The 26,891-nt window shown below is 40.6% G+C and overlaps 1 protein-coding gene across 8 annotated transcripts in view; it reads right to left on the reverse strand.

Moving 5' to 3' along the window:
• The window catches only part of LOC136335945 (uncharacterized), a 166,523-nt gene that overhangs the window by 94,833 nt on the left and 44,799 nt on the right, over positions 1-26,891 (reverse strand). For 3 of the 8 annotated variants that reach the window (XM_066277198.1, XM_066277197.1, XM_066277199.1), the window contains one exon: positions 1,563-5,823. The exons of the other annotated variants lie outside the window; for them this stretch is intronic. In XM_066277198.1, the coding sequence (XP_066133295.1) occupies positions 5,058-5,823 (766 nt within the window). In that variant the 3' untranslated portion in view covers positions 1,563-5,057. Of the gene's footprint in view, positions 1-1,562; positions 5,824-26,891 lie in introns of those variants that run through there. 8 annotated transcript variants of the gene reach the window in all.

Raw genomic sequence — 26,891 nt, forward strand, 5'->3', positions numbered from 1 at the left:
ATTGAGTACCTACTAATGTCAAGCAGTGTTTTGCTGATGATAGAAGAGACTATTCCTCATCCTCAATGCTTTCACAGTCCAGTTTGATATATGTATAAACACTTCAATAAATAGAAATCTGCCCCCAATAGAAGCATGCCTTCAGCCCTGGCCGGTTGGTTCAGAGGTAGAGCATCGGTCTGGCATGTGGAAGTCCCAGATTCAGTTCCCGGTCAGGGCACATAGGAGAAACGACAATATGCTTCTCCACCCTCCACCTCCCCCTTCTCTCTCTCTCTCTTTCTCTCTCTTTTTCTTCCCCTCCCACAACCATGGCTTGAATGGTTTGAGCACGTTGACCCCAGGCTCTGAGGGTGGCACCATGACCTTGCCTCAGGCACTGAAATAGCTCGGTTGCTAAGCAAGGGAGCAGTGGCCTTAGATGGGCAGAACATCGCCCGGTAGGGGCTTGCCAGGTGGATCCTAGTCGGGGAGCATGTGAGATGCCTCCATGCTTCTCAATTAATAAAAAAACAATTTTTTTTTTAAAAAAAAGCTGCTTTCAAATAGTCCTAAACTCTAACATGGGTAGAGTTTTATCACTTAAGCATTTTTTGAAATTTTGCCCATTTAATACCTCAAACACAAGATCTTGCCTTTCCCTCAGTTGTAACATGTAACAGATTTTTATGTCGGCATAGCTACATATGAACTCCCAGTGATGAGAAGAATTTCCTAGTTACCCCGTTTATGAATCACTGAATATTAAAAATGAGTTAAATGAAACCTATTCAGTAACATACTTATTGCATGTTCACATGAAGCAGATTTTGCTTTTTTTTTTGTATATACATTACCTATGTAAAGTAGAGGAAAGCCTAAGAGAATACATCTTTTTCTAGTGTGAGGTCCTCTGGTGACTAGCTGTGTAACCACATGCATGTTAGTTAACCTCTAAGGACCTCAATTTCCTCATCTTTAAGGAAAGAGCTGGACCAGATGACCTCTGAGGTCTTTTCCAGCTCTTCAATCCTATGAGTATATGACCCGCCCACCTTGAATTTGCTATAATCTGTGTTTTAGATCCCAAAGACAGATCTTTTCAACAGCATCAGCACAACACACCTCCCCTCGAGCCTTAGCTATGCTGGCTCACACAGCAAAGCTTTGAAATTTCCAAATACTGTAAGCTCAGGCTGCCACAGCCACTGGAGCTGTTACTTCACAATTCAAGTAGTCAGCTATTGACTCGTGGCAATCTATATCTGCATTAAAATGGGGAGTTTTGGATTAATGTGGAGCTGAAAGCCCGACTGAGGCTCTTTGCTGCCAGCCTGTCTCTGTAATTGCAGCATGGATTTCACCAACCACAAAGGGCAAAATGAATGTGATCATCCCCAGTAGTCAATAGCCCATCGATTTTTGCTTTTGACTCTATGATTCACACAAATATTGAAGCTCATTTTTTAAGCAAGGAGGTTTATTAATCTACATTCTTCAAAATGAGTGGCCCCTTCAATGAGGTGACTTCTGAAGGTTATTTAATATGCAAGACATGAGTAGATTAGTCACATTAATTTTTTATTTTTTTCACATACACATGCACACACATTTATGTCCTCACTCTTATTTAAAATTGACATTCCACATAGACAGTGGAACCTTCATGCTCATTATCATGTCATTATGTGTCTGATTGTGTAGGAATTATTAGGATGGAAATGTTGGCAAAGCTCATTCTGGTCTGTGGTGGCTGTTTTCTTGGTTAGGTGTTTTTCACTAACCCCTAAGATTATAAACACAATATATACAACAACACCCGTGGTTCCTAAAATGGAACAATGATCCAGGGCCATTTCTTCCCCAAAGGGAGGCTATTAATCTGCAGTAACAAATACATGTTAAGGCAGAGAAACAAAGGCAGCTCCTGCAGAATTCACTTGTGGTTGTTTCAAACCATACCAGTTCTTTTCATTTCTTGTGATGCATTTTCCATTTTATGTTGCTTCTGACTGTTATATCCTCTGATATTTCTTTAGTCTATTGCCACCTTAATTTTGCTGGAAACTGAGACTCTGAATGGTTTGAAACTACACGTGTCAGATTTGTTTTCGTGTGGTGCTGGGCAAACAAGTGTGTTAGGCTAGTTCACATTGTATTTTTCCTGATTGGTTGGTGCTTGCCCTCAGGGTGGCAGAATGTAGACTGCAGATTGCCTGCCGCCATGGGGAGGGGCCAATTGTTGCTATTGTTTGCCAGAGAAAGGTTTCCTCCATCCTGGCCTGTTTTGCTTGTGAGTCCTGAGAGAGAGAGAGAGAGAGAGAGAGAGAGAGAGAGAGAGAAATGATTTTCCCTGCTGCTTGCTCGTCAGCCATTGCAAGACTAATAAACGAAATGGTCCACCATCCTCTGGCTCCACAGTTCCTTTACCATCTGCCCAAATCCAATGTGAACCTTCATGGCCATGACCTCTGGCCCTACGTGTGGTTTGTTGTAAATATATATAGGCTTCTCTCTTCCATAGTTCTAGCTTTTGAAAATATTTAATAATGATAAAAATTGTTCATCAAATTCCATCAGCTTTTTCTTTAGGTAAATTTCCTAAATTTGGTTCCTACTTTCAAGATCAATTTTAGATGAGTAGTTTTGGATGCAAGGAACAGATATAATTTTGTTTACTTCAGACAAAGAGGATTTGGGGGATAACGTGTAGGAATAAAGATGAAGAGAATCTTGACCATGGATATTGGCTACACAGCATGGTTTGAAGTGATAGAACTTGCCTGGGGAACTTGAAGTTCATTCAGGATCCAGTATGACCCTGGTGAACAAGGCTTCTTGCCATCAGGAGTTTATTGATCACAGCCCTGCTATTCCACTAGAATAATTTCACTTTGCTTTATGTCCTCTCATCTTTCAATCCAGCTTCTGACTGTTTAATTCTTGCTCTACTTCTCAAGTTCAAATACCTCAAGTCATAAAAATCTAATTGTTCAAGCATCCTCACTGGCCAAGGTTTTTGTGACAGACTATTCCATTGGCCACTAGTCAAGTCTATAGATGGGATATTCTTAGATTAACCACCCATTTATTTTTTTACTACTTTTTTGAGGTATTATAGACACTTAAAATTTTTATTTATTTAATCTATGCAACTTGATGGAGATAAGTATACATCTAGGAAACTATCACCATAATTTATGATATAAACATACTCATCGCTTCTAAAAGTGGCCTCTCACCCATTTTTTTATTATTATTACTTGTGTGTGATAAGAACACATAATATAAGATCTACTCTTAGCAAATATTTAAGTACATAATACATTATTATTAACTATAAGCACTGAACTGTACGGTAGCTGTCTAAGACTTTCTTTTCTTTCATAAGTGAAACTTTGTACCCTTGATTAATTTTGCCTATTTCCCTCTCTCCCAATCCCAAAATCCACCATTTCCTCTCTCTGTTTCTCTTTGATTATTTTAGATTCCCCTTATAAGCAGTGTCAGGTTCCAAATGTTAAGCATCCATGTTTTATCTAATAAATAATCATCTGTATCAGCATGATGATTAACATGGAAGAGGGTTATAGCAGTAACTCTTTAAAGCAGGGGCCGGGAACCTATGGCTCGTGAGCCAGATGTGGCTCTTTTGATAGCTGCATCTGGCTCACAGACAAGTCTTCAATAAAAAGAATAATAACATTAAAATATAAAACATTCTCATGTATTACAATCCATTCATTTCCTACTGCTCATGTTCATGGTTGTGGGTGGCTGGAGCCAATCACAGCTGTTCTCTGGGACAACACCAAATTTTTATTGGATAATGCATAACACACACGGGTCATTGTATGGCTCTCACAGAATTACATTTTAAAATGGTGTTCATGACTCTCTCAGCCAAAAAGTTTCCCAATCCCTGCTTTAAAGGGAAAATATAGGCATGGCAGCACATTAAAGCTTGTTCTGCCCATCATGCCCATGGTCTCTTGCTGAATTCAAGGCCACATCATCACCTACCTAGACCTTTGCAGTAATTTTCTTACTAAAATCCCAGTGCCTATCATCTATCCCATTTCGTCTATAGTCGTCCATCACCATATCATATCACAGTTCACTTTTCACAGTCTTATTGTATCGTAGATTTTTAAATTGTATATATCTAATTTTGTATTGTGGATTTTTTGCCATATCACAGGATTTTGCACTATGTAGGTATTTTTACATATTTATTATTTTTGTGGTAAAGTAAATGTGGGAAAGGTTAATAACAGTGAGAAAAGGTTTATAAGAGTGTGGGGAGGGTGAGACAAGATGGCCACAAAATAGGCAGACGTTCCAACTCCCACATCCCAGAACCAAAGTGGATTACAACTTAATTTTGAAAACAGTAATCTTGAAAGACCAACTTTGGACTAAACTAAGAAGATTCTACAGCCAAGGACCACCAAAGAACCCACACTGAGACTGGTAAGAAAGGCAGAGATGCTGTAAAGGCTGCCCCACTCCCAGGAGTGAGTGGCCCCCAGAGGGACTCTGGCAGTGGGGAGGAGTGCCCCACGAGTTGTGGGTTGTGGATCCTCAGCCCAAAAACTGGAGTCCCAGCCTAGAATTCTGGAGCCTGGAAGGGACGAACAGGCTGTATTTGACTGAGAAAGGAGCCTGGAGACTGTTTGAGAGAAGGAGACAGAACTCCTGGACTCAGGCTCTGTATTAAAGGGACCGCACAGAGAGCCTCGCTCACAGCCACTTGCCCGGGGCTCTGGGAGCACGGAGCACTGAGAGGACTGAAGTTGCGAGGGGAGAGTGTGGTCTTGGAGGCACAGGGGGAGACACTTTGAGGGTTGGACACCCTAACCCCTGGACTGAATCACGTTCCAAATCTAAAATGAACATTTTTCCTTGGAGCAGCAACACCAGCAAAGGGTAGAAATTACCGCACCCACCAGAGGCTCTCCTGCTCCAGTCAGAACAAAGAGGCACTTAGAGGCAGGCAGCACATTAGGGACATACATAGTGCTGGGGTCTGAGCTACATTGCCCCTCCCCCACACTGCTGAGTGCTCCTCCGGATGGTTAAGCCAGTGGCAGAGCGGGGCTGCATGAGTTAGGGCAGTCCCTGCCAGCACAAATGGGACCGCCCATGAAGATGGAAGCTGTGGCAGCCGCTGCGGAGGTTGGAGTGGGTGTGCATGCCAGCCGAGCAGGAGCCTGGGTTACCACAGAGGCGATCAAAACAGGTGTGCGCGCGGGCCTGCTCATAGAGGCAGGAGTAGATCCCAGAGCTGCAGTAGCAGTTGCTGCGGAGGTACGAGCTCGCACGCAATCCTGCATGCCCTTGTAGGTGGAGGGGGCCCAGATAACAGCGGAGACAGTCCAAACAGCTGCACGAGGGCAAGCCCACAGAGGCAGAAACCCCAGCGGCTGCTGCTGAGGTCCAAGCTCGTGGGCAATCATGCCGGTGGCGTGGGCCCACCCTTGGCGGTGGCTGAGGTCGGGGCAAAAGCAGAAGCAGTCCAAACGGGCAAGCATGAGCCGCCTGCAGCTCACGGCCACTACAGAGGTCCAAGCTTGCACACAATCCAGCCCGAGGCGTAAGACTGCTCTTGGAGGTGGCTGGGGCCAGGGTGTCCTTGGTGGTGGTCCAAGTTGGAGCGCAGGACCACCAGGGGCAGCGGAAGCTATAGCAGCTGCAGAGGCAGGCTGGTACCAGCAGCACCTGAGCCCAAACATCTGAGGCAGCAACAGCCGTGGCAGGGGAGAAGGGACGGGAAGACAGACCACACATCCGGAGCACAGAGGCCACACACACTGGACCCTTGAGACCACACCCTTCTGAGTACTGAAAAAGAAGAAAAAACAAAACAAAATAAAATAAATAAAAAGTCTAGATAGAAAGACATCTATAGTTAAGGGGCAAGCCACATCCAATACTGTACCTAATCACTGAATTACACTACTGAGCTCAACAAGTAGCCAGCAATAAGAGGCAGCAGAAAGCAGATCTTACAGGAACACAAAATTTTAAAGGAACTTCCCCCAGGCCAAGAGTAGATAAAAGCTAGTCTAGGAGTGCAGCTAATAATGACAATGGCACCTGGGCCCAGCAGAGGCAGCCACAAGATCTGGATCATCTGTAGCTACAAAAAGATTGATAAGAGCCAGTCATAGGCAGTGACCCCCACTGATCTGTGCCAGGTTTCAGCCAGGAAGGTCCAGGGCAGGCACATCCAGCGGCCAGATATGGAGAGCATCAGTTCAGGACCTAACAACCCTTGTTAGAGTGGTAGCTTAAGGAAGGGCTCCTCACACCTGACCCAGCTAAGACATAGAAAATGCTGACACCAATAGAAAAAAGAATAGTGATAGCAGATAAGTAGCCCACAGCAGATTACAAACAACAGCTGATGCAAACCCAAGAAGACCTAGAAACAGCACAACTGAAAATTGGAGCACAACCTAGACTCAGCTAGCTACATAAACAACACACCCAAAGGAAGAGTGTATACATAGACAAAATGGGAAGACAAAATAATGCAATCCACATAAATTAACAAGAGAAATGCCCAGAAAAAGAACTGAGTGAGATGAAAATAACCAAATTAACAAATGCAGAGTTTAAGATGATAATTGTTAGGATGCTCAAAGATCTTAGAGCAACAAAGGATGAACATAATGAACACCTAAATAAAGAGATAACAAGCATCAAAAGGGACATTGAAATCATAAAAAAATAACCAGACAGAAATAAAAAGCACAATATCAAAAATGAAGACTACATTAGAAGGAATTAAAAGCAGGCTGGATGAAGCAAAGGATCAAATCAGCGACTTAGAGGACAAGATAAGCGAGAGCATGGAAGCAGAACAGCAAAAAGAAAAAATGATCAAAAAGTCTGAGGAAACTCTAAGGGAGCTCTGTGACATCATAAAGAGAAACAATATCCACATAATAGGGGTTCCTGAAAGAGAAGAGAAAAAACAAGGGATAGAGAACCTATTTGAAGAAATTATAGACAAAAGTTTCCCTAAATTGATGCATAAAAGAGTCACACAGGTTCAAGAAGCAGAGAGAACCCCATTGAAAAAGAACCTAAAGAGACCCACACCAAGACACATTATAATCAAAATACCAAAGCTAAGAGATAAAGAATACTAAAAGCTGCAAGAGAAAAACAGTCAATCACCTACAAAGGAACCCACATAAGAATTATATCTGACTATTCAATAGAAACACTTGAGGCCAGAAGGGAATGGCAAAAAATATTCAAAGTAATGCAGAACAAGAACCTACAACCAAGACTTCTTTATTCAGAAAGGCTATTGTTTAAGATTAAAGGAGAAATAAAAAGCTTCCCTTTAATAAATAGGGAAATAAATAAATAAATAAGACAAAATAAATAAAAAGACAAAAACAAAAACAAAAAAAAACTCAAGGAATTAATCACAACCAAATCAATTCTGCAAGAAATGTTAAGGGGACTCACTTTGAAAACACTTTTTTAAAAAATCCCATTTATCGGGAGACAAGATGGCGCTGGAGTAGGCGAACGTACCAGCATCTATCTCCCAGAACCAATGTGGATTACAAACTAATTTTATGAACTATCAACTGGAAAAACCAACTTTGGACTAAACTAAAAGGACTCTTCAACCCAGGAACGCTGAAGAAGCCACCCAGAGACTGGTAGGAAAAGCGGAAACGCGGAGAGGGCTGCCCAGCTTCTCGGAGCGAACGGCAGCAGGGAGAGACTCGCGTGGCAGGAAGTGAGTTTAGCAGAGGGGAAAGGGCCCTGAGCCCCAGGAACAAAGCCCCAGCCTGCAGCCCCAGAGCCCAGAAGAAGCATAAGGACAGTATTTAGCTGGAGACAAGTCAGGATACTGTTTGTGAGAGAGTCTGATTTCTCAGACCCAGGATCCTTCTTAAAGGGACCACGCAGAACATCTCTCTCACAAACACTCACCCAGGGCTCCTGGAGATGGAGGGAGAGGGGAGAGAACCACAGTAACAGGAAGAGAGTGCAATCTAGGAGGCATAGGGAGAAACATTTTTGGGAGATAGCCACTCTAACCCCTGGGACAAGTCACTCCCCAAACCTGAAGTGAATATTTCCCCCGGAAACAGCAATACCAGCAAAGGGAAGCAGGAGAGCAGCCAAACAAGCTCCCCCGCGGCATTCAGAGCAGAGTCGCATAGAAGGAGGGAGCTTTTGGGTCTACGGTAGTGAGTCTTAGGATCCGAGCTGCAACGCCCCCACCCACACGGCTGAGGGCGCACCGGAGAGCGGGTGGCAGCGGGAGACAAAAGCGCGGTCCTGCTGGCAGGGGTGGAAGCCGGCTGGCCACCAGTGGGCTCAGGTGTGAGCTCAATCTTGCCCGGCTAGGGAGAAGGGGGCGTGCAAAAGCGGCTAAGCTCAGCTGCTGGCAGCCTGTAATCCAGCCTCCGGGAGAAGGGCGGGAAACCCAGAAAGGGTAGAAACCAGCCCCGGAGCAAGGGCAGAGGAGCACATCCCTGCCCCGCCTGTGCAACCCAGGCTTGCCGTCTGACTTGGTAGCAGGCTCCTCCCGTGGGGGTGGAGCCAAAAGCCCAGAAGAGGCGGAGTTCCACTACGAAGCTGAGCTTGGGCACACAGCCTTTCCTGGTGGTAGAGCCAAGGCTAGCAGCTGTTCCTTGAGTGGGATCATCCTGCAAAGGCAGGGCGAAAGCTCGGAAACAGGCGGAGACCCGCAGCTGAGCAAAGGTGCTCGCCAGTGCCCTCAGGACGGAGCATAACATCACACACGGGGGCGGGGCAAAGGCCAAGGCCACCAACCCTTGTGCACCCGAGCACGTGATCACAGCCACTCCCGTGAAGAGAAAATGCGGAGGCAGAGAAATACAACACAAATAAACCAAGAGAAATCCCCAGAAAAGGACCTAAGTGAATCAGATATAACCAAATTACAAGATGCAGAGTTTAAAATAACGATTGTTAGGATGCTCAAAGATATTAGAACCACCATAGATGGCCATTATGAAAACCTAAATAAAGAGATAACAAATATAAAAAAGGACATTGAAATAATAAAAAAGAATCAGACAGAAATGACAAATACAATATCTGAAATAAAGAATACAATGGAAGGAATTAAAAGTAGGATGGATGAAGCAGAGAATCGAATCAGTGAGTTAGAGGACACAATAAATAAAGGCATGGAAGCAGAGCAGAAAAAAGAAAAGAGACTCAAAAAGTCTGAGGAAACTCTAAGAGAGCTCTGTGACAACATGAAGAGAAATAACATCCGCATCATAGGGGTTCCTGAAGAAGAAGAGAAAGAACAAGGGATAGAGACTTTGTTCAAACATATTATAGCGGAAAACTTCCCCCAATTAAGGCAGGAAAATATTTCACATGTTCAGGAAGCACAGAGAACTCCATTAAGGAGAAATCCAAAGAAACCAACACCAAGACACATCATAATTAAATTACCAAAGCTAAATGATAAAGAGAAAATATTAAAAGCTGCTAGAGAAAAAAAGACAATCACCTACAAAGGAGCCCCCATAAGGATGACTTCTGACTTCTCAACAGAAACACTTGAGGCCAGAGGGAATGGCAAGAAATATTCAAAGTAATGCAGAACAAGAACCTACAACCAAGACTACTTTATCCAGCAAGGCTATCATTTAAAATTGAAGGAGAAATAAAAAGCTTTACAGACAAAAAAAAACTAAAGGATTTCACTACAACCAAACCAAGGCTGCAAGAAATGCTAAGGGACCTGTTGTAAACAGATCAAAGGAAAAAAAGAATATAGCAAAAGAGAAAAACAGTTTTAAAGAAAAAAAATGGCAATAAAAAATTACATATCAGTAATAACCTTAAATGTTAATGGATTAAATGATTCGATCAAGAGACATAGGGTAGCTGCGTGGATAAGAAAACAGGACCCATACATATGCTGTCTACAAGAGACACACCTTAAATCAAAAGATGCACACAGACTGAAGATAAAAGGATGGAAAAAATATTTCACGCAAATGGAAATGAAAAAAAAGCTGGGGTAGCAATACTTATATCAGACAAAATGGACTTTAGAACAAAGACCATAGTTAGAGATAAAGAAGGTCACTACATAATGATAAAGGGAGCAATACAAAAGGAAGATATAACCACTATAAATATCTACACACCTAATATAAGAGCACCTAAATATATAAAGCAGACTTTGATAGACTTAAAGGGCGAGATCAACAGCAATACTATAATAGTAGGAGATTTCAATACCCCATTAACATCATTAGATAGGTCCTCAAGAAAGAAAATTAACAAAGAAACAGCAGACTTAAAGGACATATTAGATGAACTCGATTTAATAGATATCTTCAGAACCTTTCACCCTAAAAGAGCAGAATATACATTCTTTTCAAGTGCTCATGGGACATTCTCTAGAATAGACCACATGTTAGGGCACAAAAGCGGGCTCAACAAATTTAAGAAGACTGAAATCATATTGAATACTTTCTCTGATCACAATGGCATTAAACTAGAAATCAACCACAATAGAAAAATTGAAAAACATTCAAACACTTGGAAACTAAATAGCAAGTTATTAAACAATGAATTGGTTAACATTGAGATCAAAGAAGAAATTTAAAAATTCCTAGAAACAAACGATAATGAGCATACATCAACTCAAAATTTATGGGACACAGCAAAAGCAGTCCTGAGAGGGAAGTTTATAGCATTACAGGCATACCTCAAGAAGCTAGAAAAAGCTCAAATTAACAACTTAACCCTGCATCTAAAAGAACTAGAAAAAGAACAGCAAGTAAAGCCCAGAGCTAGTAGAAGGAAGGAAATAATAAAGATCAGAGCAGAAATAAGTGACATAGAGGCTAAAGAAACAATACAGAGGATCAATGAAACCAGGAGCTGGTTCTTTGAAAAGGTAAACAAGATCGATGAACCTTTAACAAGACTCACCAAGAAAAAAAGAGAGAGGACTCAAATAAATAAAATTAGAAACGAGAGTGGAGAAATAACAACTGACACAACAGAAATACAAAATATTGTAAGAAAATACTATGAAGAACTGTACGCCAAAAAACTAGACAACCTAGATGAAATGGACAAATTCCTTGAACCATATAATCTTCCAAAAATCAATCTGGAAGACTCAGAAAACCTAAACAGACCAATTACAACAAATGAGATTGAAACAGCTATCAAAAAACTCCCAAAAAAGAAAAGTCCTGGGCCTGATGGCTTCACAAGTGAATTCTACCAAATATTCAAAGAAGAACTAACTCCTATCCTTCTCAAGCTATTTCAAAAAATTCAAGAGGAAGGAAGACTTCCAAACTCCTTTTATGAGGCGAGCATAATTCTGATTCCAAAACCAGGCAAAGACAACACAAAAAAAGAAAATTATAGGCCAATATCCCTGATGAACTTAGATGCAAAAATCCTCAATAAAATATTAGCAAACCGGATCCAGCAATATATGGAAAAAATCATACACCATGATCAAGTAGGATTTATTCTTGGGAGGCAAGGCTGGTACAATATTCGCAAATCAATCAATGTGATTCATCACATAAACAAAAGAAAAAAGAAAAACCACATGATAATTTCAATAGATGCAGAAAAAGCATTTGATAAAGTCCAGCACCCATTCATGATCAAAACTCTCAGCAAAGTGGGAATACAGGGAACATACCTCAACATGATAAAGGCCATCTATGACAAACCCACAGCCAACATAATACTCAATGGGCAAAAATTAAAAGCTATCCCCTTAAGATCAGGAACAAGGCAGGGTTGCCCCCTTTCACCACTCTTATTCAACATAGTTCTGGAAGTCCTCGCCACAGCAATCAGACAAGAAAAAGAAATAAAAGGCATCCAAATTGGAAAAGAAGAAGTAAAACTATCATTATTTGCAGATGACATGATATTGTATATAGAAAACCCTAAAGTTTCAGTCAAAAAACTACTAGACCTGATAAAAGAATTTGGCAAAGTGGCAGGATATAAAATCAATACTCAGAAATCAGAGGCATTTTTATACACTAATAATGAACTGTCAGAAAGAGAAATCAGGGAATCAATCCCCTTTACCATTGTAACCAAAAAAATAAAGTACCTAGGAATAAATCTAACCAAGGAGATTAAAGACTTGTACTCAGAAAATTATAAAACATTGATAAAAGAAATCAGGGAAGATACGAATAAGTGGAGGCATATACCATGCTCATGGTTAGGAAGAATAAACATCATTAAAATGTCTATATTACCCAAAGCAATTTATAAATTCAATGCAATACCAATGAAAATACCAATGACTTACTTCAAAGACATAGAACACATATTCCAAAAATTTATATGGAACCAAAAAAGAATACGAATAGCCTCAGCAATCCTGAAAAGGAAGAAAAAAGCGGGAGGTATCACACTTCCAGATATCAAGTTATATTATAAGGCCATTGTACTCAAAACAGCATGGTACTGGCATAAGAACAGGCACATAGATCAATGGAACAGAACAGAGAACTCAGAAATAAACCCACAGCTCTATGGACAACTGATATTTGACAAAGGAGGTAAGACAATACAATGGAGTAAAGACAGCCTCTTCAACAAATGGTGTTGGGAAAACTGGACAGCTACCTGCAAAAAAATGAAACTAGACCACCAACTTACACCACTCACAAAAATAAACTCAAAATGGATAAAAGACTTGAATGTAAGCCATGAAACCATAAGCATTTTAGAAGAAAACATAGGCAGTAAGCTCTCTGACATCTCTCGCAGCAATATATTTGCTGATTTGTCTCCACAGGCAAGTGAAATAAAAGACAGGATAAACAAATGGGACTTTATCAAACTAAAAAGCTTCTGCACAGCTAAAGACAATAAGAACAGAATAAAAAGACAAACTACACAATGGGAGAATATATTTGACATAGCGTCTGATAAGGGGTTAATAACCAAAATTTATAAAGAACTTGTAAAACTTAATACCAGGAAGACAAACAATCCAATCCAAAAATGGGCAAAAGAAATGAATAGACATTTCTCCAAAGAGGACACACAGATGGCCAATAGGCATATGAAAAAATGTTCAACATCATTAATGATTAGAGAAATGCAAATTAAAACCACAATGAGATATCACCTCACACCAGTCAGAATGGCGCTCATCAATAAAACAACACAGAATAAGTGCTGGCGAGGATGTGGAGAAAAGGGAACCCTCCTGCACTGCTGGTGGGAATGCAGACTGGTGCAGCCACTGTGGAAAACAGTATGGAGATACCTCAAGAAATTAAAAATCAAACTGCCTTTTGACCCAGCTATACCACTGTTAGGAATATACCCCAAGAACACCATAGCACTGTTTGAAAAGAAGAAATGCACCCCCATGTTTATGGCAGCATTGTTCACAATAGCAAAGATTTGGAAACAGCCCAAATGTCCATCAGAGGACGAGTGGATTAAAAAGCTTTGGTATATATATACTATGGAATACTACTCAGCATAAGAAATGATGACATAGGATCTTTTACAACATGGATGGGCCTTGATAACATTATACTGAGTGAAAGAAGTAAATCAGAAAAAACTAAGATCTATATGTTTCCACACATAGGTGGGACATAAAGATGAGACTCAGAGACATGAACAACAGTGTTGGGGTTACAGGGTGGGGGGAGGAGAGGGAGGGGGTTGGGGGAGGGAGAGGCACAAAGATCATGGCTTTTCAGCATTGGCCATATTCCCCCCTTAATCTATAGACAGACAGCAAATATTTACGTATGGTGTTCCCACTATAAAGACTGCTGTCTTAGGGACAAATGCTGACAAACTATTTCAGCAGTTCCTCCTTCTTCAAAGACTTATATGTAAACATAGAGCTCCATGTTTCATAGGACATACTCAAGCACACTCCATGCTTCCTGGTGCTTTAGCACAAGGGAATGCCCCCCCCCATTTTTTTTTTTTTTGTATTTTTTTTTGTATTTTTTCTTTTATTTATTTATTTTTTGTATATTTCTGAGGATGGGGGTGGGGAGGCAAGCAGACAGACTCCTGCATGCGCCTGACTGGGATCCACCTGGCATGCCTACCGGGGGGAATGCTCTGCCCATCTGGGATGTTGCTCTGTTGCGACCGGAGTCATTCGGGCGACTAGGGCGGAGGCCATGGGGCCATCCTTAGTGCCCAGGGTGGATTTGCTCCGGTGGAGCCTTGGCTGTGGGCGGGAGGAGAGGGACCGGGAGGGGGGAGAGGGGGAGGGGTGGAGAGGTAGATGGGCGCTTCTCCTGTGTGCTCTGGCCGGAAATCGAACCCGGGAATCCTGCACACCAGGTCAATGACTCCGACGGGTCTACCATATCATGCTTTTTACTTAAAAAAAAAAAAATTTACGTTTCTTTTGAAAGCTGATGAACAGGAGACACCAAATCTACCTTCTTTATTAGATCTAGCTAATAACACTGTTCTGTCTTTTTTCCAAATAGCTCCAGATATATGGAAAAGATTTATATAGGCGGATGGGGATCCTCAAACCCCTCAGCGAGATCTTCTGAGAATGGCTTTTAAGATACCTAGAGGCAGAAAAAGCCCAATAGAGATCAGGGGGAACTACCAGCTTTTAGGATACACCCTTAAAGGCTCCAGCACCCCAAAGGGGTCTCATAGGATGCCATCTGGGTCCTGCTTCAATAGTGGAAAGGAAGGTCATTGAGCTAAAGCCTGCCAGGCTTACACACCTCTGCTGTGAGGAAACAGGGACACTGGAAGGTGGGCTTCCCCCTCGCTCCTCTAAGGGAGGGTTCAGTCTCTTCCAGGCCTGCTCCAGCCACCTATGACCTAACCTTGCCCAGAATGCTGGGGTTTGCCACTGAAGGCTGAAGGTGCCCAGGGCCGTCGACCCCATCTACGACACTGTGGACGAGCCTAGGGTATTTCTTCCAAGAAGCAGGTAAACTGATCTCATTTGCACAAGGGCCACTTAACTATGTTTTGCCTGAATAGTCAGGTTCTTTATTCTTCCCTCAAAGATGTCTGTTGTGGGTGTTGATAGTCCTATTTTCTGCTGCTTTGCTTAATATATAGTGTTTCCTTTATTCCTCCTACCTCAATGCCCCACTCATATTTCAGGCTGGGACCTACTCTTAATTTAGAGCTCTCTTTCCTCCTTTTGCCAACTTGTATTATGAATTTACCTTTGCCACCCAGCTTAGGGTATCCCAAGGTTCTCTTTACCAGGCCACAGTCACAGAGCTCCAGGGAAAAGCAACCTGGTCTCAACTCTCCAGGCAGAGGAGAACAGAAGCTCCATATCCACGCATGCTGCAAATGGCTTTTTCCAGTCTACCTGAATCATTACCAGCTAGAAGCAGCGGTCATTGGGACTTGGACATGAGCTGCAAAGTATAGAATGGTGACAACAATTCCAGTGCCATACGGACTTTTCCTGTGGGGAACTTTCCTGGACTCCTGCTCCCTGTGACAGCTCCTAACAGACTGAACTGTGGTTGGGTTGCATTTTTCAGGGATTTGGCATGGTGAGGGGGCCAACTTGGACTTGGGGAACATGTTAAGGACACTACTCATTTATGGATTCTTGCTGTATTGGCCAAGAGTTTGCTTAAAGGCTTTTAATCACTGTAAAAAAAATAGAGGACTAGATGAAGAAGATGGGGCACATATACACCATGGTATATTATTCAGATAGGAGAAATGGTGACATTGGATCACTTATAGCGGAATGGTGGAGTCTTGGTAGCATTGTGCGGAGTGAAATAAGCGAATCAGAAAAAAACAGGAACTGCAGGATTCCATACATTAGTGGGACATAAAAGCGAGACTGAGAGGCATGAACAGGAGTGTGGTGGCTATGGGGGGTGGGGCGAGGGAAGGAGGGAGAGGGGGAGGGGAGGGGGAGGGGTACAGAGAGAACTGGATGGAGGGTGGCAGAGGACGATCTCTCTTTGGGTGATGGGTATGCAACATAACTAAATGACAAGATAACCTGGAAATGTTTTCTTTGAATGTATGTACCCTGATTTATTGATGTCACCCCATTAAAATAAAAATTTATTTATATATAAAAAAAAGAAATGTTAAGGGGTCTACTGTAGATAGAACAAAGTGGGGAACAATCTAGTAAAAGAGGAATGTAGATTTAAAGAAAAAAATAGCAATGAACAACTACATATCAATAATGACCTTAAATGTAAATGGATTAAATGCTCCAATAAAAAGACATAAGGTAGCTGAATGGATAAGAAAACAGGACGCATACATATGCTGTCTACAAGAGACCCACCTCAAAACAAAAGATGCTGAAAGTAAAAAGATGGAAAAAAATATTTCATGCAAATGTAAATGAAAAAAAAAGAAAACCAGGGTAGCAATACTTATATCTGATAAAATAGACTTTAAAACAAAGACTGTAGTAAGGAATAAAGAAGATCACTATATAATGATAAAGGGAACAATCCAACAGGAAGAGATAATCATTATAAATATCTATGTACCTAATGTAGGAGCACCTAAATATATAAAGCAGACTTTGATGGACATAAAGGGTGAGATCAACAGCAATACTATAATAGTAGGAGATTTCAATACCCCACTAACATCACAGGATAGATCCTCAAGAAACAAAATTAACAAAGAAACAGCAGAATTAAGGGACACACTAGATCAACTGTGTGATTCAGAACCTTTCGCTGTAAAGCAGCACTTCTTTTCAAGTGCTCATGGTACATTCTCTAGGATAGACCACATATTAGGGCATAAAACAAGTCTCAACAAATTTAATAAGATTAAAATAATAGCAAGCATCTTCTCTTGCTATTATTCTTGGAATGAAACTAGAGATCAACTACAATAGAAAAACTGAAAATCACTCAAACACTTGGAAACTAAACAGCATGTTATTAAATAACTAATGGGTCAACAATGAGATCAAGGAAGAAATAAAAAATTTCCTTGAAACAAATGAAAATGAGCATACAACAACTCAAAGTAACAAAAGCAGTCCTGAGAAGGAAGTTCATAGCATTACAGGCATACCTTAATAAGCTTAAAAAAAAAGCTCAAATAAACAACTTAACCCTGCAACTAAAAGATCTAGAAAAAGAACAGTAAATAAAGCCCAGAGGAAGTAGAAGGAAGGAAATAATAAAGATTAGATTGAAAATAAATGACATAGAGACTAAAAAAACAATACAGAGGATCAATAAAACCAAGAGCTGGTTCTTTGAAAAGGTAAACAAGATTGATGAACCTTTAACCAGACTCACCAAGAAAAAAGAGAGAGGACTCAAATAAATAAAATTAGAAATGAGAGTGCAGAAGTAACAACTGACACAGAAGAAATACAAAAGACTGTAAGAAAATACTATGAAGAACTGTATGCCAAAAAAATTAGATAACCTAGGTAAAATGGACAAATTCCTTGAAACATATAATCTTTCAAAAATCCATCTGGAAAAATCAGAAAACCTAAATAGACTGATTACAAAAAAATGAGATAGAAACAGTTATCAAAAAAACTCCCAACAAACAAAAGCCCTGGGCCAGATGGCTTCACAGGCGAATTCTGTCAAAGATTCAAAGAAGAACTAACTCCTATCCTTCTCAAGCTATTTCAAAAAATTCAAGAGGAGGGAAAACTTCCAAGCTCCTTTCATGAGGCAAGCATAATTCTGATTCCAAAACCAGGCAAAGACAATACTAAGAAAGAAAACTATAGGCCAATATTTCTGATGAATTTAGATGCTAAAATTCTCAATAAAATATTAGCAAACCGCCCTGGCCGGTTGGCTCAGCGGTGGGGCGTCGGCCGGGTGTGCAGGGGACCTGAGTTCGGTTCCCAGGCCAGGGCACATAGGAGAGGCGTCCATTTGCTTCTCCACTCCCCCCCTTCCTCTCTGTCTCTCTCTTCCCCTCCCGCAGCCGGGGCTCCATTGGAGCAGGGGTGGCCCGGGCGCTGGGGATGGCTCCTTGGCCTCTGCCCCCGGCGCTGGAGTGGCTCTGGTTACGGTGGGGCGACGCCCCAGGGGGGCAGAGCGTCGCCCCCTGGTGGGCGGGGCGTCGCCCCTGGTGGGCGTGCCGGGTGGATCCCGGTCGGGCGCATGCAGGAGTCTGTCTGACTGTCTCTCCCTGTTTCCAGCTTCAGAAAAATACAAAAAAATACAAAAAAAAAATATTAGCAAACCGAATCCAGCAATACATGAAAAAAATCATACATCATGATCAAGTGGCATTTATTCTGGGGAGGCAAAGATGGTACAATATTTGCAAATCAATCAATATGATTCATCACATAAACAAAAGGAAGAAGAAAAACCACATGATAATGTTGGTAGATGCAGAAAAAGCATTTGCTAAAATCCAGCACCCATTTATGATCATAACTCTCAGCAAAGTGGGAATACAGAGAACATACCTCAACATGATGAAAGCCATCTATGACAGACCCACAGCCAACATCATACTCAATGGCAAAAATTAAAAGCAATCCCCTTAAGATCAGGAACAAGGCAGGGGTATTCAGCATAGTTCTGGAAGTCTTAGCACAGCAATCAGGCAAGAAGAAGAAATAAAAGGCATCCAAATTGGAAAAGAAGTAAAACTATTATTTGTTGATAATATGATACTGTACACAGAAAACCCTAAAGTTGCAGTAAAAAAACTACTGGACCTGATAAATGAATTCAGCAAGGTGACAGGATATAAAATTAATACTCAAAAATCAGAGGCATTTTTATACACCAACAATGATCTGTCAGAAAGAGAAATTAAAAAAACAATCCCCTTTACTATTGCAAAAAAGTAAATAAGTAAAGTAACCAGGAGTAAATTTAATCAAGGAGGTTAAAGATTTGTACTCGGAAAATTATAAAACATTGATAATCAAGGAAGTTACAAACAAGCGGAAACATATACTGTGTTCATGGTCAGGAAGAATAAATATCATTAAAATGACCATATTACCCAAAGCAATTTATAAATTCAATGCAATTCCTATTAAAATACCAATGACATACTTCAAAGGTATAGAACAAATATTCCAAAAATTCATATGGAACCAAAAGAGAACATGAATAGCCTCAGCAATCTTGAAAAAGAAGATTAAAGTGGTTGGTATCACATTCCTAATATCAAGTTATACTACAAGGCCATCGTACACAAAACAGCTTGGTACTGGCATAAGAACAGGCATATAGCCTGACTTGTGGTGGCGCAGTGGATAAAGCATAGACCTGGAAATGCTGATGTCGCCGGTTCGAAACCCTGGGCTTGCCTGGTCAAGGCACATATGGGAGTTGATGCTTCCAGCTCCTCCCTCCTTCTCTCTCACTTTCTCTCTCTTTCTCTCTCTCTCTCTCTCTCTCTCTCTCTCCCCCTCTCCTCTCCAAAATGAATAAATAAAAAAAAATAAAATAAATAAATAAAAAGAACAGACATATAGATCAATGGAACAGAACAGAGAACCCAGAAATAAACCCGCACCTTTATGGACAATTGATATTTGACATAGGTGGTAATAGCCTACAATAGAGTAAAGACAGTCTCTTTAACAAATGGTGTTGGGAAAATTGGGCAGCTACCTGCAAAAAAAAATGAAACTAGACCACCAACTTACACCATTCACAAAAATAAACTCAAAATGGATAAGACTTAAATACATGTCATGAAACCATAAGCATCTAGAGGAAAACAAAGGCAATAAGCTCTCCAACATCACTCGCAGCAATGTATTTGCTGATTTATCTCCACGGGCAAGGGAAATAAAGGACAGGATAAACAAATGGGACTATATCAAACTAAAAAGCTTTTGCACAGCTAAAGACAATATAAACAAAGTAAAAAGGTGAACAACACAATGGGAGAACATATTTGACAATACATCTGATAAAGGGTTAATAACCAAAATTTATAAAGAACTTGTAAAACTCAACACCAGGAAGATAAACAATTCAATCAAACAACGGGCAAAAAAAAAAAAAAAATTGAATAGACACTTCTCCAAAGAGGACATACAGATGGCAAACAGGCAGATAAAAAAAATGTTCAACATCATCAACCATTAGAGAAATGCAAATTAAAACCACAATGAGATATCACCTCACACCAGCCAGAATGGCGCTCATTAACAAAACTACACATAATAAGTGCTGACGAGGATGTGGAGAAAAGGGAACCCTCCTGCACTGCTGGTGGGAATGCGGACTGGTGCAGCCACTGTGGAAAACAGTATGAAGATTCCTCAAAAAATTAAAAATGGAACAGCCTTTTGACCCAGCCATCCCACTTTTAGGAATATACCCCATGAACACCACACCAATGATTCAAAAGGAGAAATGCACCCCCATATTTATGGCAGCATTGTTTACAATAGCCAAGCACTGGAAACAGCCCATGTATCTGTCAGTGGATGAGTGAATTAAAAAGCAGTGGTACATATACACAATGGAATACTATGGGGCCATGAAAGAGAAGGAAATATTTCTTTTTGTGATAGCATGGATGGACCTGGAAACTATTATAAGTGAAATAAGCCAGGCAGAAAAAAAAATACTATGACTTCAGTCATTTGAGGAATGCAATGAACAATATGAACTGAGGAACAGGATAGAGACAGAGGTTGGATCAAAGGGTCCAGAGGGAAAGCGGACAGAGGGAATGGGGATGATAGGATGGCATAGAGCAGAAAAGCAATGCTGGGAGGAGGGCATCACGGGGATGAGGGCAAGAAGGATGTGGTGGGGAACACGAGGAAGAGGGAGAGGTATTCTGGGAGATGCTCGAATCTATGTACACCCAATAAATTAAAATAAAATTAAATTAAAAACAAGAGCGTGGGGAGGGTTTGTAAAGCCTTAAAATATATATAAATAATAAAATAAATATAAGATCACTACTTAGTGGATTTTCACCTATCATGGGGGTTTCTGGAACCTAACCCCCTTGATAGATGAGGGACCACTGTATTCTCAATGGTTAGGGAAGTACCTAACCTCTCAAAGCCTTAGCATTTTTATCAATCTTATTTATTTAATGGCTATGATAGTTGAGAGGACCTGAAGAAAGAATGCATGTAAAGTACTTGGTCATTGTTATCACTGCCTTATGGATATCCTATCCTGGTTCTAAGGATTACATTTGTTTATAAGAATGTCTCTCCCACAAGAATGTGGTATCCTTTGGGTCACAAATTAAGTCTTATTCACCTCTTTAACCCCAAGTCCCTGGCCCAGAGCCTAGCACAGTTATCAACTCAGGATACATTGAATGAATAAAAGCACCAGTCCAGTCCCAGAGAATTCCATAACAAGCCTGAGATGGAAAGATAAAACTCATGCTTCCTTCACAAAACAACTTTCCTTAATCTTCTTTATAAGAAATAAATTCTACCTCTCCATGTAAAATAGTTTAGAACTGAGAAGATTGTGAATCCCTTTGTGCTAAGGAAATGGAATGAGACCCTTTATAAAGAGAATATAGGAAGTGTCTCATGTTCCCTATATCATAGAATGTCAGACCCAGAGGGGACCACAGAAATTATATTTTCCAACCCTTTATTTTATTTTACTTATTTTTTTAGTAGTTTAACCTTTTATTGTATTTTTTATCAAATTTATTTGGATGACATTGATTAATCACATTAAATAAATTTCAAGGGTACAATATATATTATCTATATATTGCACTATATGCTCACCATCCAAAGTCTAGTTCCCTTTTATCACCTATATTTGACCCCCTTTACTGTCTTCCACCCCCCCTTTCCCTCTGGTAACCTCCCTTTTGTTGTCTGTGTCTTTGAATTTGTTTGTTCTGTTTATTCATTTGTTGCTTTCTGCTTTATATTCCACATATGAATAAAATCATATGGTTCTTGTTTTTTTTCACCCAGCTTTCTTCACTTAGCATGACACTCTCAAGATCCACTTGTGTTGTCACAAATAGCAGTATTTCATCATTTCTTTTTATTCTTTTTTTTTTCTGTATTTTTCTGAAGTCGGAAACGGGGAGAGACAGTCAGACAGACTCCTGCATGCGCCCGACCAGGATCCACCCGGCCCGCCCACCAGGGGGCGACGCTCTGCCCACCAGGGGGCGATGCTCTGCCCCTCGGGGCGTCGCTCTGTTGCGACCAGAGCCACTCCAGCACCTGGGGCAGAGGCGGAGGAGCCATCCCCAGCGCCCGGGCCATCTTTGCTCCAGTGGAGCCTCTGCTGTGGGAGGGGAAGAGAGAGACAGAGAGGAAGGAGAGGGGGAGGGGTGGAGAAGCAGATGGGCGCTTCTCCTGTGTGCCCTGGCCGGGAATCGAACCCGGACCTCCGCACGCCAGGCCGACGCTCTACCACTGAGCCAACCGGCCAGGGCTCATTCTTTCTTATGGCTGGGTAGTAGTCCATTGTATATAAGTACATCTTCTGTATTCAATTATTCACTAAAGTATACTTAGGTTGTTTCCATGTCCTGGCTATCATCCAACACTTTACCATAAAAATGAAGACCCAGAGGCTCGGGCAGATGATATGACCCACATGACTTGACTATATATGTTTGTACTAAGAACATGCTTGAAAACAAAATTTGTGTATAGAATCCCAAGGATGTACTTTACCAATCACTGGGGTCTTTCCCACCTCCAAGATGGCATGCCTGCAACACACACTGACCAGTTACTCAGCAAGTTTTAAAATGCCCTGAAGAATAGTCACTGGGCAAACATCATTCCACTTAGATCCAGTGAAGTAACAATACCACATTTTCCCTCTCAGAAAAAAAAAAAGTGAGTCTGGAGTCAAGGCAGGTTTCTCTCTTGTAGCACTGTCCTGCAAATGAGAAAACCTGCATTTGAGTTGTGGCTCACTTGCCTTCTTTGGACCATGGTTTCTGCATCTGTACACTGAGAGGACTGGTCTTGGTCACTGGTTTTGAAATCAGGCTGCCTGGAGCCCTTAGGTTCCATAAGAATGTCACACACAGAGTCTACCTCAGGGGTGAGAAGAAGGAAGCCAAGTTAGGGTCCTAGTCTCTCCCATCTTTTTTTTTTAGCATTTTGATCATTTTTAAATGTAAAATTTATAACTCATTTAAAATTAAATATATCTCTATTTGTTTGAAAAATTTTTAATAATGTACCTCTTGTCTCAGCTTAAATTTCAACTCTCAACAGAAATAGGGCTAATGAATGGTATCAATGTTTCCAACTAGATCATTGGTTGATAACACTGGAGAACAAAATTTTTGTTGCACCTACAAAAATACTTGTTCTTGCCTAATTCGAGTGTGCTGATCTCAAATCTGACATTAGTTTTTCTCTGTGAGCAACAGTTTTTATGCAATCCAATATTTTAGGTTTTCATCTTATTGTAAAATTTTCAACATTTAGTTTAACATAATGAAGTAGAATGTCTTCTTGGGCATCATCTTTGTGAAAATATAATAATTTATATAATGCAGGAAATACACTAGTACACTAAAAGATATAATTGCATCAGAATTTGTCTATAATTTCAAAATATTTTAATATATTGATTATTTTATTATTTTAATAATAAAATTTGCACAAAACTTATTTAAATTCTATTCAGGCAAAAATTTCATTTGTAGCTCTTCCATTTGTGTACTTGTTGAGGACAATCTCGTTTGATGCTCCAGCATAGTCTGCTCACTACTAACAGCTCCAACATTTTCGAGAAACTTATCAAGGTGACTGTTCAGGAAGTGAATCTTAATGCTCATGTTACATCCAATGTTGCAGAAAGCCAACAGCATACTTTGAACCAGAAGTTCATAGTTTTCTGCTTTTTTGTATCCAAGGAAGTTCTTTGTAACTGCCACAAAAGACTTCCATGCTGCTTTCTCCTCCTTATTCATCTTTCTGGCAAATTCTTCATCATATATGAGGGTTCGAATTTGAGGTCCATTGAATACACCTGCTTTTATCTTTTTGAAAGACAAGGCAGGAAAAGCAGAAATAATATGCTGAAAGCATTCACTTTCTCTATTCAAAGACTGAACAAACTGCTTCATTAAGCCAAGTTTGATGTGAAGTGGGGGAAAAATGATCCTGTTTCAATTAACTACAGGTTCATTCACAATATTTTGAATCCCTACTTCCAGAGCTTCATGTTTCAGCCACTCCTTCTGTGTCCAGTGTTTCTCCCAAGCTTGGTTGTCCCACAAACATAGAAAGCAAGGATACTTTGTGAATCCTCTTTGTTATCTTAGCAGAAAATTTACCATTTTAAGATCCACACAAATGATCCAGTTATGCTGCTCATACTTCAGTAAGTCGAGGACAATTTTTATGTCATTATAACCCTCTTGCAGATGAGTTGAATAACCTATTGGAACTGCTGCATAAACATTACCATTGTATAGGAGAACACATTTCAGACTTTGTTTAGAGCTGTCAAGAAATAGCTGCCATTCTGTTGGACTGTAAGTGGTAACACCTAGCTGGCTGAGAAGACTACTGATATCATCATGACAGTAAAAAAAGTGTTTGTCTTCGGGAAAAAAAGTCCACAAAAATTTGTTCATGCTTCCTGAAATGGGATACTTTAGCTGACTGGTGAAGTACATTCTTTTCTTGAAGCCTGGAGACTAATAACTCAGCTTTCTTTGATAGGCCCAAATCTCTTATTAAGTCATTCAATTCAGGTTGGATAAACTGCTGAGGGGTTAATGACTGCTTGGCATCAGAAGAAGACCCTTCAGATTCTACAACCATTTCCTCATGCATCTTATCAAAATACACTTGATCACCATGTTCACTTTCTTTATCCTTAGAAGAAATAAAACCATTGAAAACTGAAACCGGAAGTGTCTCAGAGTGTGGGATGGGTCGTATTGCTGAAGAAATATTAGGATATGCGATCATATGCCATTTTTTCTTGCCAATGCCCTTTGCATGGATCAGACAGAAATAACAGTCACTGCTATGGTCCTTAGGTTCACACCAAACCATGGGAATACCAAAAGACATTCCTTTGCATTTTCCTTTTGTCCAGTCACAAAGCATTTCCTCACAATTATGACACACAATATGAGGAGCCCAATTCTTGTCTTGATCGCCAAGGGGAACTTGAAAATAGGCAATATATGCACATGTCACAAATGATGAAATATTGCACCTTTGACGTTAAAGTGTATAACAGCCACATATATAACAGAAGGTGTCAGGACCATTCTTACATTTACACCTACTTGAAGAAGCCATGATTCAATCTTAAAACAAAATAAGAGAGTGTTTTTATCAGATAATAATTTTTTACATTTAAAAACAACTACAGTTATGTAAAAGTGAATTTTGTAAAACATTAATTGCCTTGTGGTTGTGTTCAATTCAAGAGCCGTTGCCCTTTAACTCCAATTTAAAAACCAATGCATGCCATTAACTGTAACAAAAAGAAATTAAAAATGCATAAAAACTAGAGCATGCACCAAAAAAAAGATTTCATATTTGGAATCAGTGATGCAGAAATATATAGAAACAGTTCTAAAACCTCATGCAACAGAAATGAAAAAAAATTGTTCCCCAGTGTAATTTAACTGCACCCAAGAAAGATTTAAAACCTGTAACACAAAGTTGTAAGAATTCTTCAAAGTTCACAAAACTGACCCATAATCCCTGAAAATTCCTGAATGTGGATAATAATGCTCAAGAGATATACAATATTGCAATATTATCAATACAGTGCACAAAAATTTTTCATCAATATGTGGAACACCAATGAACTAAAATCTCTTTTTTTTTTGTTCACATGTTAAATTTTAACCAATATGTTACTTGGTTCAATGTGATTCAACAAATTTGTTTTTTTTACCAGATTGTCTGTTTCTGGATAGACACACTTTTGCTTCTAACCCCTGAGGAAAGCTCACATGGAATTAATGGGAGTTGGTCCAGAACACAAAGCTTTTTTCTCCCTTATAATTTTCACCTCATCACTATGAAGCAATCAAGATAATCAGATTGAGTTGATATACCACTTGCGTTCATTCATTTATTCACTCAGGGACTTGAATGGACCCTCTTTCTAGGTACAGAGTTGAAGAAGGCAAGGTTCTTACTCTATATGCAGATGGGCACATAAATCATTCAAATATCCTGGGATGAGTGCTAACAGAAATATATTATACCAGAGACTAAGAGTAGAAGAAACAGTATCACATAAGGAGAGGGTTAAAAAATAGTGTTCAGAAGAGTTACAAGTGTTAGACTTGTAGGTTGCGTAGAAATTCACAAATATGGGCTGTGGCCCAGTGGGATCAGATGAGGAGGAAAGTTATGTCCACAGAGGAAAGGAAAAAGGGAGATCTGGAAGGAATTCCAGACAGACAGACAACATGTTCAGAGTCATGAAAGAGTATAGTGTTTCCAGGGAACCTCAGATAATCAGAATGGCAGTAGCATGGTTCCAGGTAATAAGGCAGAAACATGTTCAATAGTCAGGGAAATGCAAACATTCCTGGCCCTGGCCGGTTGGCTCAGTGGTAGAGCGTTGGCCTGGTGTGCAGGAGTCCCAGGTTCGATTCCCGGCCAGGGCACACAGGAGAAGTGCCCAACTACTTCTCCACCCCTCCCCTTCTTCTTCCTCTCTGTCTCTCTCTTCCCCTCGTGCAGGCAGGGCTCCATTGGAGCAAAGTTGGCCCAGGCACTGGGGGTGGCTCTATGGCCTCTGCCTCTGGCGCTAGAATGGCTCTGGTTGCAACAGAGCAACACCCCAGATGGGCAGAGCATCATCCCCTGGTGAGCATGCCAGATGGATCCCAGTAGGGCGCATGTGGGAGTCTGTCTGACTACCTCCCTGTTTCCAACTTCAGAAAACTACAAAAAAAAAAAAAAAAAAGAAATACAAACATTCCTGACAGGGTCATGA

The sequence above is a fragment of the Saccopteryx bilineata genome, chromosome 4, assembly GCF_036850765.1.
Source record: "Saccopteryx bilineata isolate mSacBil1 chromosome 4, mSacBil1_pri_phased_curated, whole genome shotgun sequence".
Classification (NCBI taxonomy): Eukaryota; Metazoa; Chordata; class Mammalia; order Chiroptera; family Emballonuridae; genus Saccopteryx; species Saccopteryx bilineata.